This window comes from Sorex araneus, chromosome 1, assembly GCF_027595985.1.
Source record: "Sorex araneus isolate mSorAra2 chromosome 1, mSorAra2.pri, whole genome shotgun sequence".
Lineage (NCBI taxonomy): Eukaryota > Metazoa > Chordata > Mammalia > Eulipotyphla > Soricidae > Sorex > Sorex araneus.
Window position 1 is genome coordinate 446,995,997 of NC_073302.1, and position 16,542 is coordinate 447,012,538.

General features: G+C 43.9%; 1 protein-coding gene across 1 annotated transcript in view; it reads right to left on the reverse strand.

Annotated features, from left to right (window-relative positions):
- Window positions 1-8,388, reverse strand: part of LOC129403258 (uncharacterized) — a 73,705-nt gene extending 65,317 nt beyond the window's left edge. The window contains exons 1-2 of the mRNA XM_055129790.1: window positions 8,346-8,388; window positions 6,801-7,567 (exon numbers count right to left, since the gene is read on the reverse strand). Coding sequence (XP_054985765.1) covers window positions 6,801-7,567; window positions 8,346-8,388 — 810 coding nt within the window. The remainder of the gene's footprint in view (window positions 1-6,800; window positions 7,568-8,345) is intronic.
- Window positions 8,389-16,542: the final 8,154 nt, after the last annotated feature.

The window sequence follows — 16,542 nt, forward strand, 5'->3', positions numbered from 1 at the left end:
CAGCAAAAAGAACTTATATTCACAATTTTGTTTCTGAAAATAAAGAACCTCAGAATCAGCCTAAATAAATAGGTGAAAGACCTGTACAAAGATAACTAAAAGCACACTCCTTCAAGAAATAAGAGAGAACACAAAAAATTGAGCCATGTACCCTGTTCATGGATGGGGAGAATTAACTTCGTCAGAATGGCAATGCACCCCAAAGCATTATGCAATTTCAATGAGGGCCCTATACATATAACTATGATATTTTTTTCAAATAAATAGATAAAACACACCAGGAATTCATATGGGAAAATAAACCCCCATGATTCGCTAAAGCAACCCTTGAGAAAAGAAGACAGAAGATATCACTTTCCCCAGCTTCAGACTATATTACAAAACAATAATGATCAAAATACCATGATATTGGAATAATGGCACACCCTCAGACCAATGAAATAGACTTGAATATCCTAATACAATCTTCAAACATATGATCACTTCATCTTTCATAAAGGATCAAGAAATCTGACGTAGAGCAAGGAAATCCTTTCAACAGTATTGCTGGGGGGAAATTGTATGGCTATATGAAAAATAAAAATGAATTCAGACCTCTCTCTAATTTCAGGCAATAAAGTCTGACTAAAATGGATTAAAGACCTCAGTATTAGACCTGCATCTATAAGGCACATTGGGGAAAACATATGGAGAACCCTCCATGACACTGAAGCTAAAGGCATCTTGAAAGATGAAACATCACTGATGAAGCTAGTTGAAGCAAAGATAAACAAACTGGACTACACCGAACTAAGAATCTTCTGCTCTTTAAAAGAAATGGCAACCAAGAAACAGAGACAGTCCACAGAATGGGATAAATATTTACCCATAAGTTAAGGGGTTAATTTCCAACATAAATAAGTTCTGGTACAACTTTCACTTGTATCACTTGTCTTCCTATTGATCTTCGATTTGCTCGAGCAGGCACCAGTAACGTCTCCATTTGTCCCCATCGCATGCTAGTGTAGCTAGTGCTTGCTCCAGGAACAGGAAGAGTGTCAAATCATTCATACAGGGTTTTGACGAAGAAGTCTGACCATCTCGTTGGTGGGCAGCCACGCAGTCTTTTGACATCCCGTGGAATCCAGTCGGTAACAGCTCTAGTCCAGTGGTCATCTCTGAATTGCATTACATGTCCGGCCCATCTGATTTTTCATGTCTTGGCAAATGAGACAGCGTCCCTAATTCTTGACCATCGATGGAGGTAGGAACTCTGGATTCCTTCTCTCACTTGAGTGAGACGTAATGCTCCTAGCATAGCACTTTCGATTCCTCTTTAAGATACCTGAATACCTTTCTCATCATGTTTGCATAGGGCCCAGATCTCTGAGGCATACGTTAGTGCAGGAAGAATGGTGGAATCGAAAAGATGTGCCCAGAGTCAGAGATTCTTCGTCCTCTTAACCACTTGTTTGATGCTCTTGAGGCATTCCACGCTGCTCTCTTCCTCCTGCGCATTTCTGGCGCCAAGTCATTCCTCATGTTGAGTTTTAGGCCCAGGTACACAAAGCTGCTAAATTTGGAGATGTTTGTTCCATTGAGAGCAAATGGAGCATCAGGAACTAGTTCTGTTTTCATAAGCATCGTCTTGTTGAGGTTCAGCTGCAGTCTGACCTTTCCACACTCACGGTCAAAGTCGGGCAGCATTTGTGCCGCTTGGCTAATGTTTGGCGTTATGAGAACAATGTCATCAGTGAAGTGAAGGTGGTGTAGTTGCTGACCGTCTATCTTCACTCCTACTTATTCCCATTCAGTTGTCGCATGACATTCTCAAGTGTGGCACTGAAGAGTTTCAGTGAAATGATATCGCCCTTATGAACCCCTCTCTTTACATCAATGATCACTTCCTTGTAGAATGATGATATCCTGGTGGTGAATCCATAATACAGCTCACAGAGAATCTTTATGTATTGTGATTGAACACCCTCTTTGGCTAGGGCTTCAATGACCCCTTCAGTCTCAACAGAATCAAAGGCCTTCTTTATGTCGATGAACATCAGATAGAGTGGCATCTTGAACTCTCGCGAAATTTCAATGAGTTTGGTTACTGTGTGGGTATGGTCGATCATGCTGAATCCTTTTCGGAACCCAGTTTGTTCAAGTGGTTGTCCTTCATCTAGTGTTCTGCCTATTCTATTCAGTGAACAAGTGAACAACTTGTAGACGACAGACAGCAGGCAGAATGGGCTGTAGTTGCCGATGTTGCCCTTCTTGTACAACAGAACGGTCCTGCTGGTTTTCCACTGGGATGTAACCTTGCATTCAGACAGGTAGCATGTGAAGAGCCAAGCCAGTGTATTGATGAGTATTGGCAGCAGATTATACAGGTGTTCGGGTCTGATCTTGTCTGGACTGGGTGCTGTACGTGTCTTTACCGATGAAATGATGTGTCAGATTTCAGAAGCGAGGACGTTGGGAATGACATATCCATCCTGCGGAATTTGGTATGTGGGCAGGTGGACATGGCTGTCAAAGAGATCAGAGTAGAAGTCAGGAATAATCTTCTCCATTACCTTTCTGGAAGATGTGATAGATCCATCGGGACGTCGGAGGGCAGTCATCTTGGTCTTGTAGTTGGTGAAGGACAAGTGAGCATTGTGAATACTTTTCCCGGCTTCTGCCGCATCGGCCAACACTGCTGCTCTTCTCTCTTTGATGTCTTCCTTTATCACTTCTCTGCACAGCTCTGTGAGCTCAGATGTTAGCTTGTGGTTGCCTTAGGCTCGTGCCAAACCACGTTGATGAATGAGCTCGAGAGTTTCCAGAGACAGGCATCTGTTTGTGACTTTCTCACTCTTGTCATTCTTCGTGCTGTCATGGAGGTGCTGAACCAGTACAACCTTACAAGAAAAAAATCCAATCCCATAAAAAATGGGTAGAAGAAATGAACAAAAACTTCCATTAAGAAGAAATAAAAATGAGAAAAAGGTACTTAAAAATACTCTAAAATGCTAATCAACAGGAAGATGCAAATCAAAACATTAAGATGCCATCCCATACCTCAGAAAATGCCACACATCAAGAAGGAAACAACAACCAGTGTTGGAAAATATGTGGGGATAAAAGAACTTTCATTCATTGTTCATGGGAATGCCGACTAGTTCAACCTCTCTGGAAAACAATATCTGCACTCCTCGAAAACTAGAAATTGAGCTTCCATAAGAACCAGCAATAGCACTTCTGGTAATATAACCCAGGGGTCCAAAAACACACAGCAGGAGTGTCATCTGCACTTCTATAGTCATTGCAACAATATTCACAATAGCCAGAATCTGAAAACCACCAAAGTGCCCGAGAATAGATGACTGGTTAAAGCTGCTATGGTACAGCTATACAATGGAATACTGCAAAGTCACCAGGAAAAATGAAGTTATGAAATTCGCTTTAAATGGATGGACATGGAGAATATCATACTGAGTGAAATGAAACAGAAGGAGAGGGACAGACATAGAAATATTGATCTCATTTGTGAGAAATTTAAAAAGAACATAATATGAGACTAATACCTAAGGACAATTGAAACTAGGGCCAAGAGCCTTGGTCCATGTCTGGAAGCCTGCCTCAATGCGGGTTGCGAAATCAGTTGAATAGAGAAGGGACCACTAGGACATTGATAGTTGGAAATGATCACTATGGATAATAACTGTGTGCTGAAAGTAGGTCAAGGAACAAACAGGATAACCTCTTAGTAGCTGTATTTCAAATCATAATGCAGAAAAGGAGACAGAGAATGAGAACGAGAGAGAGAGAGAGAGAGAGAGAGAGAGAGAGAGAGAAGTTCCTGCCATAGAGGCAGGCTGGTGATACTGCATGGCAGCTGAGGGAAACTGGGGACACTACACTGTGATGGGAAACATACTCCAGTAGTTGGAGGGGTTAGAATATTTTATGACTGAAATCCAATGATGAACAACTTTGTAACTGTGCATATCATGTTGATTAGATAATAAAAATTAGTCTGGCTTTGCTAGTGCGGCCACTCGGCCTCATATCTCTTCATTCTCAGCAATGGAAAACAAATTATCAAATGCTTCCTTTTCAGCAGGTCCGACTTTAGGGGGAGAAACTACAAACAATAATAGTGAGTTTTTTTGTTGAAAAATTGAATGTAATCAAAGTAAAGTGAAAGTAAAGTGAAATTTATGAGTTACACAGGCGGGACGGGGGCTGGGGAGGTGGGGGTGGGGGAGGTATATTGTGTTTCTTGGTGGTGGAATATGTGCACTGGTGAAGGGATGGGTGTTCAAGCATTGTATAACTGAGACTTAAACCTAAAAGCTTTGTAACTTTCCACATGGTGATTCAATAAAAGAATAAATTAATAAAAATAAAATAAAATGAAATTTAAAAAGAAGGTATTTAGCAATAAAAAATTAGTCTGGCTTCATATCACTTCAGAACTCTCCTTAGCTGGCCTGTCTCCCACAACACTGTCACCCAATCTAATCTCAGGGCTCTGTGGCTTTCTTCAGGTCCCTGTGCTCTCCCTCTTACCCATTATCAGAACGGAGATCAATTTTCCCCATAGAAATACAGATATGTGAACACGATGAAGTTGAGGCAAAACATCCTATTGTATAGAAACCACCCAGACTGAGACATTTTAAAATCACTGTCTAGGATGTGGACAGGGAAAGGGGAGGCAAAAGGAAGGGGAGCATGGCTGGTGATCTGTCTGAAGTTGGTAGAAGAAATACCTCTTCCCTGCTCTGTCTCAAGGCTCCTATAACCCCTGCATCCTAAAATTTCAGCACAAACATGGGGTTACCCATGTACTTTGTGAAACACAGAAATGGACTGATTTCCTTAATCCTGGCACCCCAGGGAGATGTGTCATCTCATTTGGATGCCTGAGAGCTCCAAAGCATGCAGGAATTCAGTAACTGTTGCAGCATCTCAACACTGGGATAGTGGAGCTGGGATTGGAGCCTCGTTTGTCCAGTAGGAAGATGTGCCTGGATTAATTCTGAAGCTGGGCTGACACCGGGCATCCCTGGCAACAGCTGCTTTCAAAGGGTGTGAAACCTCAGAGTGGTGGCCAGCCCAGTCAGAGGTGCTCAGAAAGTATGAGTTTGTTTGTTTGTTAATGAATAGGGGCTGGAGAGATATCACAGTGGGTAGGGTGATTACCTTGTACAAGATTGCCCTAGTACAATGATCCATATGGTTCCCTGAGCATCACCAGGAGTGATCCCTTAGCACTGAGTCAAGAGGAATCCTGAGTACAGCCTGATGTAGCCCCAAAACAACAACAATAACAACAAAAACAAAATATTAAGGGGGTTGGGGTGTAACTCAAGTTGTTGAGCAAATGACTTTTCCGTGAAAAGGCCCTGGTTTAATTTCCAGCACTGCCACATGGATCCACAACAAGGAAATCTGCTTCTGAAGGAAGCAAACTGGAGAAATACTGAGATAAGTCACTGCCTTTGCATGCAACACACCTATTTCTAATCTCAGTATGGCATAGGGTCCCTGAGCACTGTGTGAGCCCTGAGAAGGGCCAGGAGTAAGCTCTAAGCACCATTAGTTGTAAGCACAAAACAAACAGTTAATGAAGATGTTACAGAGGACATTGTTGTAGTTTTTCATTCGTTCTTCTTTGGGGGAAACAATACCCTGCAAGTGCTCAGGAATTATTTCTGGTTCTGCAATCAAAGAAAATTCCTGGAAGGAAGGGGTGGAGGGGGGCATAATTTGTTCCAGGGATTGAACCTGGGTCAGCTACACATGGTCAAGTCCTTACCTACTAGACTATCTCTCTAGCCCACTGGGGAGGTTTTTTGTTTGTTTTGATTGAGTCACCTTGAGACAGAGCATTACAAATCTGTTCAGGGGTTTCAGTCATATAAGCTTCAAACACCCTCCCTTCACCAGTGTGCATTTCCCAGGAACAATGTCCTCTGTTTCCCTCTCTCCACCCAACAACTTCCATCCACCCCTAGACTGTCTCGATGTCAGGCACTTTTCTTCTGTCTGTTGTCTCTCTCTGTGTCTCTGTCTCTTTTTTCTGTCTCTCTGTTGCTGATTCTCTCTGTGTTACTTTGTCTCTGTGTCTCTGTGTCTGTCTTGCTGTCTGTCTATCGCTCTCTCATTTTGAGGAATGCACAGGAGTCCTTCAGATTCCTGCCTTAGGGGCAAGAACACTATTGAAAGTCTCCGTGGGGCATAGGGTCTAACTGGGACAGCAGAGAAGGGACTGAGTTTAGGGTGTGTCAAAAAATAATAATAAAATAATAATAATAATAATAAAATGACATTCTAAATGGATGAAGACTGGATCTAAATGGAGGTAATTATATGCCGGGTTTCAATGCTCAAAATGAAAATCATTTTCTTTTATGAATCCAAATCTGCCCATAGTTTTATTATCCCCAGCCCCCTCCCGAGGAAAAAGCTGCATCAGCACGAAGACATTTCAAGGATGTCTTTAAGTGGAACAGATTTATTGTACACATGCGTGTCTATCGTTAAAAGTGACATCTCGGGCTGAAAAGGTCAGACTGTTTCTCTCTGTTGTGCCGGACACGCTCTGATCCGTCTTCTGCTCCGGGTCACGGCTCCTTCCAAGCAGGTTCCCACACTGTGCATCTGCTCTAAGTATCCCCAAAGTGGTCCCGAGCACTCCGGGACCCCTGAAGCAGGTAAAGCAGAATGATGACACAGAGCAGCAGGGCCAGGCCCACCCACGGGCGGTTGGCGGGGGCCAGGCCCACCCACATGCGGTTGGCGAGCGCACGGCTCCAGGCCCACAGCCCTACCAGCAACCCGAGTAGGAGTAGCAGTAGGGACTGGTGCATGCGCGCGTTCATGCTCGCGTTCATGCTTGCGTTCACACTCCCGGCCACCCTGCGCAGCTGGTCCTGGGCGCTGCCCAAGCCCGGGGTCTGTGCCAGCTGGAAGGGCCCGCCGGTGTAGGGGCCGCCGCCCTGGGCCCTGAGCAGCTGCTCCACCTGCGCCATCAGCTCGGCCACCTGCGCCTCCCGCTGGCCGCCCGTGGCCCGGTTGTTGAAGGCGCACACGCGGTGCCCGCACTCGGCCACCAGCTCGCGCAGCGCGCGGTTGTCGCCGTCGCGCACGTACTCCCGCAGGGACCCCCCTGCCAGGTCCTCCCCGCGCGTGAAGACCACGATGGTGCGCGCCAGCACGGCGTCCCCGAAAATGGCCTTCATGGCGCTCACGGCCAGCTGGTCCCCGGGGGTGAAGCGGCCCAGCTGGGTCACCAGCAGCAGGACGTGGGGCCCCGGCGCCGAGAGCAGGACGCAGCGGCCCCGCTCCCACCACCGCGGGTCCGAGTCGGGGATGCCGTAGCTGAAAAGGTCCGGCGTGTCCAGGACCTCCAGGTGCCACCGGCCCCACCTGCACGTCCCCACGGCGCAGGTCGTGGTCACGGGCGTGGCGCTGAGCCGGGACGGGAAGCAGTCCTGGCCCAGGATGCTGTTCCCCGTGGCGCTCTTCCCGGTTCCCGATTTCCCCACCAGGAGGAGCCTCAGTTTGGGCTCCTGCAGGAGCTGCGCGGCCTCGGGATCTAGGGGACAGAGAACTCATTAGCTCCCTGCCTCAGGCACCAAGTCCCCTGGTACACCGGGTATCCTTGTTATTGGTTCAACAAAAGACCATGAGGTCTTTTCCCTTCAATCAATCTTGTCAGAGCTTTTCAACTCCTGGGGGATGTTTCCAGTCTTTTTTGTATCTTTATTTCAAAGGCAGCTGTAGATACTCCTGCGGCTGGTGGAGATTACTACAAGGGATGCCCCATTGTAATTCCAGACCCTTCCTCACTTGATAATACCGATGGCCATGCACATCTGCTGAGCTGCTCTATGTCTGACAACACTGTGACCTGTGCAGTGCCATATCCCCTTCCACGAACGGTTTGAGGGCTGTGGGTGAAACTGCACCCCGGTATCAATTGTCACAGCTTTTAACAGCTGTGCAACCTTGGAAAGTTCTTAATCTAAGTGTTAATTCTCCACTGTAAATGAAATAGTGGGGAAGGGATTGTGCCCAAATACTGATGAGTTTAAATAATATTTTTTCACAATTGATGTTAAATAGTATTAGATAGTAATGGTATTGCTATTATAATATGTACATTATTATTCACTGCTGCACTTAGTACAAAAGCTGTGAGAGGCAATCAACCTAGGTGTCCAAGAATAGGTGAATGGATTATGAAGGTGTGGTATATATGCACAATGGAATGCTGTGCAGCTGCAATGGAAGGTTAAATCATGAGATTTGAGGCAACCTGGATGGAATTGGAAGATATGTTGAAAGATGTGAGTAGAAAGATATATCCTCACCGTAGGCATTTTCTCCATCTCTTGCCATCCTCCGTCCTCCCATGCTCACCTGGAAGAGTGCACATGCAGTGGGTTTTTATTCACTTATCTCTCCATCTGATAGAAAAACCACATATAATATGCCAGACCACGTTCAGAGAGGTAGTGACGTCCAGGGAAAGTTTGCGGGCCTGCCTTCCCCTCAACACCAAATTAGGGAGGAATGCAGGACAAACCCTACATCTAGGGTTACACTGGGAGACCATTTGATGGGCTGGTTTTGTCCTCTCAGGGACTTCACATTCACAGAGCTGAGGGGACATGAGAACATTCAGTTGAGGAAGTGAGAATTGCAATGACGTATTAGTTTCCAGAGTCCCCACATCAGGAACATGCCCTGCTAATGTCAAGTTTCCCCTGGATATCCAGCCTGGGAGACTGGAAAACCTGAAAGACAGAAACAGCTCAACGACTTTAGCAGCTTAGGGTCTTAGCTTGGAAAACAAGCACAGTGAAAACTTGAAAACTGGAATTTTGGTTTTAGAAATTTGAAAACAGGCCGATCCTTCATGAAGGTCTGGATTCTGCTCTCAAAGCGCTACACTTTGCTTTGTCTCAATGCATCAACATAGGATCTGGATGCCAGGCAGACTGAGACCCTCCCATCTTTTTCCAAGGTGTCTCCTCAAAGATTTGACTCCCAAATGCACACTGAAGGCAAGGGAGCCCCTATGTCAGGGTTGGGATTCCAGGGTCCCTGTGCTGAGGCATCTTCTCTCCTCACACTACTTCTCCAGCCCTTTTCAGGCAGCTTCTCCCCGCAAAGCTATTTCAGGTACTTTTTCAGCCCACCCTGTGCTTTCATATCTGTGAGTACTGATCCCCTCCTTTGTCTGTCTTAATTCCTGTTTGAGCTTTTAGACTCTTCATACTGTCCATTTGTCACTGACAAACAACTGTGCTACCACCCACTGGCCCCCCAACACTCTCCAGCCCCTTGAACACACACACACATGCACATTGGGGTTATAGTTTGGCATGGTCCTCAATTGGGGGGTTTGTACCTCTGTACTCAGTTCCCTACCACCTCCCCAATTCTTCAGTGATGTGTTTCTCTTAGGTCTGATCTTATTACTAATTTTGAATCATTAGAATACTTCATATTAGAATGCTAGTCACTATTTCTATGAATTCCCATTATTGGCACCACTACAGAAAGGAGGAAACATCCAGGAGATGCATAGTAAAGAACAAGAATTTAGTTAAAGAAAATAGACCATGTTGAAGATTGAAAGAAGAAAGCGGGCTCCAGGGACTACAAACCTTTTGAGGAATTACCTAAATTTTCCAAATACTTTGGTAATGTGAGGTTGAAATTTTTAAATGGTTTATAAAAAGGGATAGAAAGCCTGTGTGCAATCTGAGTGAGGAGTATAGATGTATGTAGAGAGTCGGGAATTCTATATTCTGAATATTCACAGCTCTGAAGCTCATCTTGTTTGGTGCTTGCAACTTGCTATATTTTACTACTGATTGAATGTTCTTTAATAAGCAAGCAAACATTTTTGGAACCACTGTCAGAGATTCTGTTTCATAAATCATATGGTTTTTAAATAAAATCAGAACACAAAGCAGAAACTAAAACATCATTTATTTTAATTCTCATTATACAGAAGGAAACAGAGTATCTCTGGGTGCAGAAAATTTTGTTTAGGGAGTAGATTTTAAGGTGTAGTACAGGTAAAGGAGGTGCAGGTCACAAGATCATATGTTCCCCGAAGAGTCCTTACAGTGTTCAGAAAGGAGAGAGAGAAATGCTCATTCTAATGATATAGCTTGCTCTGAGCTTAGATCTAGATATAGGTATGAAGAAATGTCTTTTCCTTCCTTACTATGAATTCCAGACAGTGTTTGATGCCTATCAAAATATATTATTTTCTGAAATGTTACATGATACTTTTTTACTCTATTACCATAGTGAGAAAAAGGCAGGTTTTGCTCCTAAACAAAAATTGTGACCTTCAGGCAACATGTAGCTAATGCTATCTCTGAACAAGTCCGGGGGAAATATATCACAGTAATAGTATCATGCTAGCTGTCCTTACTACATTGGAAACTGGCAATAACTTTAAAATTATTGAAGCATGATCTTTATTATCTTGAAGCTTACTCACCACGCAGAGCCTTGTGGAGTGCAGGTGTTCAGGAAGTTAACACTCTGCAGACGTTTTTCCTTCTGGTTGCTAGCAGCTACTTCTCTCCTTTTGAGTCTCCTTCCAGGTGGCAGGCTCTATGTCTGCTTAGAGAAGCTTCTGATCCTGCCTCTACGGGGCAGTGGCTGGCTCCCCCCCGCTAGAGGAAGTCCCACCAGGAGAACACCTGGGTGTTCTCTAAGCTCAGGAAGTCAGGGGAGGGCAGGTACAGGTTGAGGACTTAAAGGGACAGAGACATTTTGCACTGAGTTGTGTGTTTGCAGCATTTATCTTACAAATCTCCCATCCTTCTATGATTCAGGCAGAGTGTGGAACAGCATGGCACTGATACCAAATATCTTGTTATACCTGAGGACAGGAAGGGTATTACATAAATCCCTGATATCTGATTTTAATACTGCATTGATTATTAATCCAATTTACATATTTTTTGCTCCCACAGGTGATTTTTGCCCTATAAATGGATCTAGGGAAAATATGCCCCATTAATAAGGTCAAGTTAGCTGTTGTTGTTCTCAACACCTGCTCATTTTAATGGAAATCCCTGTGTCAATGCCACTCTGGGTCTACTATCAGAAGAGTGTGAAAGCAGAGTGCAATCATTTTCTGAGAAAGGAAGTTTTCCAAGATACTGAGAAATTGTGAGCTGGGTAGTATATAGAGAGTGGATATCTTTATCCAGTCCTCAGGTTGGCTCCATTATAAGGTTGGTGTCACCAATTCTAATTATTCTCTCCTCTCTAAAGAGGGTTACAGGAACAAGACCAGCAAATGAGACAATATTAGTGATGAACAGATTACAAAGGATTGACCATTGACCTAGCAATAACCAACAATGTGACATTACCTAATTCACTGAAATGTCCTGAATGTGTGCGTTCCTCTAAGGAAGATAATATGAGTTACACATTGCCTGTTGGCTGGGATGTGATTTTTCATTTCTTTTTTTCTTTTTTGCTAACCCAGAGGATTTCAAGTAGGAAGTGACCCAACTTCTCTATTTTCCCATCCTTTTATCAGGGGCCAGTCTTACATTACTGGAACTCCCACTGGAACTCCCACTGAGAACATTTCAGTGAGAAAAGGATATGCTTCAAAGCATATAAAGAGTCATTTTGATTATTAATCATTTTAAAGAAAAATTATTAGTAAGTTTTATTTAAAGCAAAAAGTCTAATGTCAAATAATAATGATATTGGTCTCCCAGGTGACTACAGCAACACAGACCCCCAGGACATGGCTGGAGCTTTCCTAGGCGGCCACCTTGGGGAAATCCCAATTCACTGAACTCTGCTAATGCCCTGCCCCCAGGTTAGAGTTCCAGTGGACATGGTCTCCTCAGCAACATAATGGCCCTGTATAACCCATAAGATCCAATTCAAAGAGGCGCCACATAGTTACACAGGAACACCAAAAAAAGAAGGGAATATACTAGAAGGGAAATAAGAGATCACCACCTCCAGATTGCAACGATGGGAAAACAGGGCAGAACCCCAATATGAGGAGTGTATAAAGATAGAATCCCTGAAGTCTGTGTGAAGAATATCCACATGCAAAATCTCTCTGATAAAGAATTCAGAGAGGAAATGGTAAGAATGTTTAATGAGCTCAAAGAAACAGTGGAACAGACATCTAATACAATACAGAAGGAAAGGAGAATAGCAATAAGAATACTACAAACAGAATGCCATCAATAAAAAGCTCTGTAGATGAAATGGAAAACTCAGTGGATGCCCTCAACAGTGCCATGACAACAGCTGAAAATAGAATCAGTGAGCTTGAAGATGAGGTGCAGAAAACATCCAGGCAACAACAAAAGATGGAAAAAAATATATCTCAGAATCTCTAAAGGACAGAAAAGAGAACTATAAGATGAATTCAAAAGGAACACCATAAGAATCATGAGAGTCCCAGAGGAACAGGGAGGATGCCTCAGTGAGATAGTAACAGTTAAAAGACATCATTGTTGAAAAGTCCCCAGAGCAGAAGAAGGAAGGCATCCAGATCCAAGAAGCCCAAAGAGTACCAGCTAAAAGAGACCAAAATAAAAGACATAGGCTAATGAGAATGAGTAATACTATATACAGAGTTACAGTACTGCAAAAAAAAAGAAAAATCGGTTCCAGCCTGGTTCTCAGACCCTGAGCACCCCAGCCCTTCCCACCCTCCGAACTGCCGGCCAAGCAGCCGGCACACCGCCCTCAAGCACTGTGTCCATTCTGTCTTCCGGCACAGGTGTGTGACATCCCTTCAACCCGCCCTTCCCCGTTGGGTTGTGGAGAGGGGCGTGGTCTTACTGTCAGGGGGTGTGACACAGGCAAAATTGGGCGTGGCTTATTTTCTGGCCAGCAAACGCTAACGCGGCTGCAGATATTCTTCTCAAACCCATCAATATGCTGTTCCATCTGAACCTTCATTACCTATGTCATGTCCAAGAGTAACATCATATCTATCTGTAAACAGTGGGACAATAAAACACAAGACTACACATAAGGATTAAAGGAATATCTGAGTGGTAGGCCATGTTCTAGAAGGGGAAAATTAAAAGGCAACCACCGTTGACTGAGACCATCCAGAATCCTTTTTCGCAACAAGAGGGAACAGGGATACTGATCTTCAAGGTCCCCCTTCCATACCACCACAACAACATGAAGAAACAGTGCAAATCCCCACCACAACCAGAGGACTATAAAAGGAGTCCAGAAACCTCAATTAGCATTTCCTGCAAACTTGAGCTCTCTGAGAAAGAATTCAAAGTTGAAATCCTCATGATGTTCACTGAACTCAATGGAAAGATTGACAACTTAAAGGAGGACCTGACAGAAACACTACAACAGCCAGCCAACAAAATACGGGAAGAAATGAGAACAAAAATAAAAAAAATCTACAAAAAGATATGAAGGATTCGCTAGATGAAATAAAAAACTGTGGCTGCCCTCAACAATAGAATGAATGCAGCGAAAGACAGAATCACTGCACTTGAAGATGAGCTGCAAGAAGCCTATAGGCAACAAAAAACAATGGGAAGGGACCTCAAAATGGTTCTAGGGAGACTCAGAGTCCTAGGGGATGATTTCAAGAGGAACAACATTAGAATCATTGGAGTACCAGAAGCACAGGGAACCAACCCCAACGAAAAAGACACAGTCAAACAAATCATTGCTAAAAACTTCCCAGAGCTGGACAATGCAGGCATCCACATTCAAGGTGCCCGAAGGGTGCCAGCTAAAAGAGATCCGAACAGAAAAACCCCAAGACATATCATAGTTACAATGATGGACGTCATGGATAGAGACACAATACTGCAAGCAGCAAGGTCGAAGAAGGTGTGTAAAACACAAAAATAAAAGGAAAGGAACGGGCGAGGGAAAGAGCGCCTCACCGCACCAAGCCAGGCACAGAGCCTAGGGCAGCAGCGCTGTCTCTCCCGCCACCTGAGTTCGGTAGTCTCCGCCCGCTTCCCCCACCCTGGGGAGGTTGATGGCGATGATGTGGCAGGCGAAGGAAGGAACGGAGCCAAGATGGTTGGTCTCACCGCAGTTTATTCCAAACTCTTTCTCCATTCTCCTCTGATTCTCCTCCTGCTTCTTCCTCTCTCATCCTATTTCATTCTCTCTCTCTGCTCCTCATTCTCTCTCTCTGCTTCCACTGGAACTCGCCCCAGCCGCCTAATACAGCTACCTTAAGTCTTCCGCATCCGCTCCAGATGCCGCAGGCCGGGGCTTACAATCCATAGGGGGTGAAGTTCTATCCCTTAGGGGATGCTTTCACTAGGACAGAATCTCTCTCAGCGGGACATCCGCCCAAGAGCGGAATTCCATGGGTGTGTTTCTCCTCTCTTTGTCCGACTAAAAATAAGTATTCATATTATAAATCATTTTGTAAGGACATAGCAAGAGACGCACTAAGCTTATAGAATTGCTCTCCGGGGGTCACCTCGATCTCAGACTACAGCGCTCAGGCCAGAGTAGTCTTTCCTAGCCCTAGCAGGGCCCAGTCTCGTTGTTGCTTTTGGATCATTACATGACACCCCATGACCAAGCTCTTAACATATAGTTAAGCATTAGGCGTTTTGGCCAGGCCCATCTCGATGCCAGGGTAGCATACAACTCACCGCTTGCCCTGGGTCCATCTCGTCCCCCGTTGGGACCTTGATTTTGAGGGTGCTAGGAAGTAAGGGCAGCTGAGGCTTAAGTCTAGAAAGCAGATACCCAGGAACGAATAATATTTGAAGCCAATTAAATCCCGTCACCAAAGCATATTAATAAATGTCTTTCTTTGTCCATACAAAAAGGATATTGTTTTAAGGTAAACTATTCAAAAGACATAAGAGAGGAGAAAGACAATATTAACTTAAAGACAATGTTAACTTACACTGTCCTAGCAAGGTCTGACCTTACAAATTAGGAGTTTGATTAGAGGAAGAGCAGATAAACTGGTAGAAGTGTTTATAGATAAACAAAGGAATGGGAGTGACTCGGGAGCACTTTGATGGATGTGACTGATAAACCTAAGCTCCTTGTGGCAAGGGGAGCAGGACAAACCAATGATATCCAACAGAAGGAAATCGCATACAAAGGAGCACCCCTTAGATTCAAAGCAGATCTGTCAGAGGAAACCCTCCAAGCCCGAAGGCAGTGGTGGGATATAGTGAAAAATCTCAATGAAATGAACGCTTCACCAAGAATACTTAATCCGGCTGAACTCTCATTCAAACTCGAAGGAATGATACACTCTTTTGGAGATAAACAACAGCTCAGGAACATCATAGACTCAAAACCAAACCAAAAAGAAGCACTAAAGGGGCTATTATAAGGCAAGAAGAACCACTACCAGCACAATATACACTTACAGAAAGATGACGCAAAATCCCATAACAATAATCTCTCTCAATGTCAATAGTCTAAATTCACCAATTAAGAGACACAGAGTGGCAAAATGGATTCAGAGACTGAACCCAACATTTACTGCCTGCAAGAAACACATCTGAATAACCAGAACAAACACAGACTCAGAGTCAAAGGATGGAAAACAATCCTTCAAGCAAACAACTCTCTCAAAAAAGCTGGGATGGCCTTACTAGTATCAGACAACATAGATTTCAGGTTGAAAAAGATTAGAAAGGATAGGGAAGGCCATTTTTGTTATTAATCAAGGGATATGTACATCAGGAAGAAATCACACTCTTAAACATATATGCACCTAATGAGCGACCAGCTAAATATTTAAAACAACTAACGCTCGCCAAAATGGGTATAGAAGGGACTTTCCTCAATATAGTCAAAGCCATCTACTACAAGCCTATGTCAAACATCATCCTCAATGGGGAAAAACTAAGAGCCTTCCCTCTGAGATCAGGGACGAGACTAGGATACACACTCTCTCCTCTCCTGTTCAAGACAGTACTGGAAGTACTTGCAATAGTGGTTAGGCAAGAAAAAGGTATTAAGGGCATTCAGTAGGAAAGGAAGAAATCAAACTCTCACTATTTGCAGACGATATGATAATATACTTAGTGAACCCTAAAACTTCTACCAAGAAACTCTTAGAAACAATAGACTTGTATAGTAAAGTTGCAGGCTATAAAATCAACACCCAAAAGTCCATGGCTTTCCTATACAAAAACAATGAGAGAGAAGAAAGCGACATGATATAAACAATCCTGTTCATAATTGTGCCCCAAACGGTCAAATACCTTGGATTCAACTTAACTAAGGAGGTAAAGGACTTGTATAAAGAAAACTACAAAACACTACTTCAGGAAATAAAAGAGGACATGAGGAAATGGAAAGATATTCCCTGCTCATGGATTGGAAGATTTAATATTATCAAAATGGCAATACTTCCCAAAGCATTGTACAAATTCAATGCAATCCCTATAAAGATACTCTTGACATTCTTCAAAGAAATGGAGCAAGCGCTCCTGAAATCCATGTGGAACAATAAGCCGCCAAAAATAGCTAAAGCAATTCTGGGGAAAAAGAAAATGGGAGGAATCAACCTCC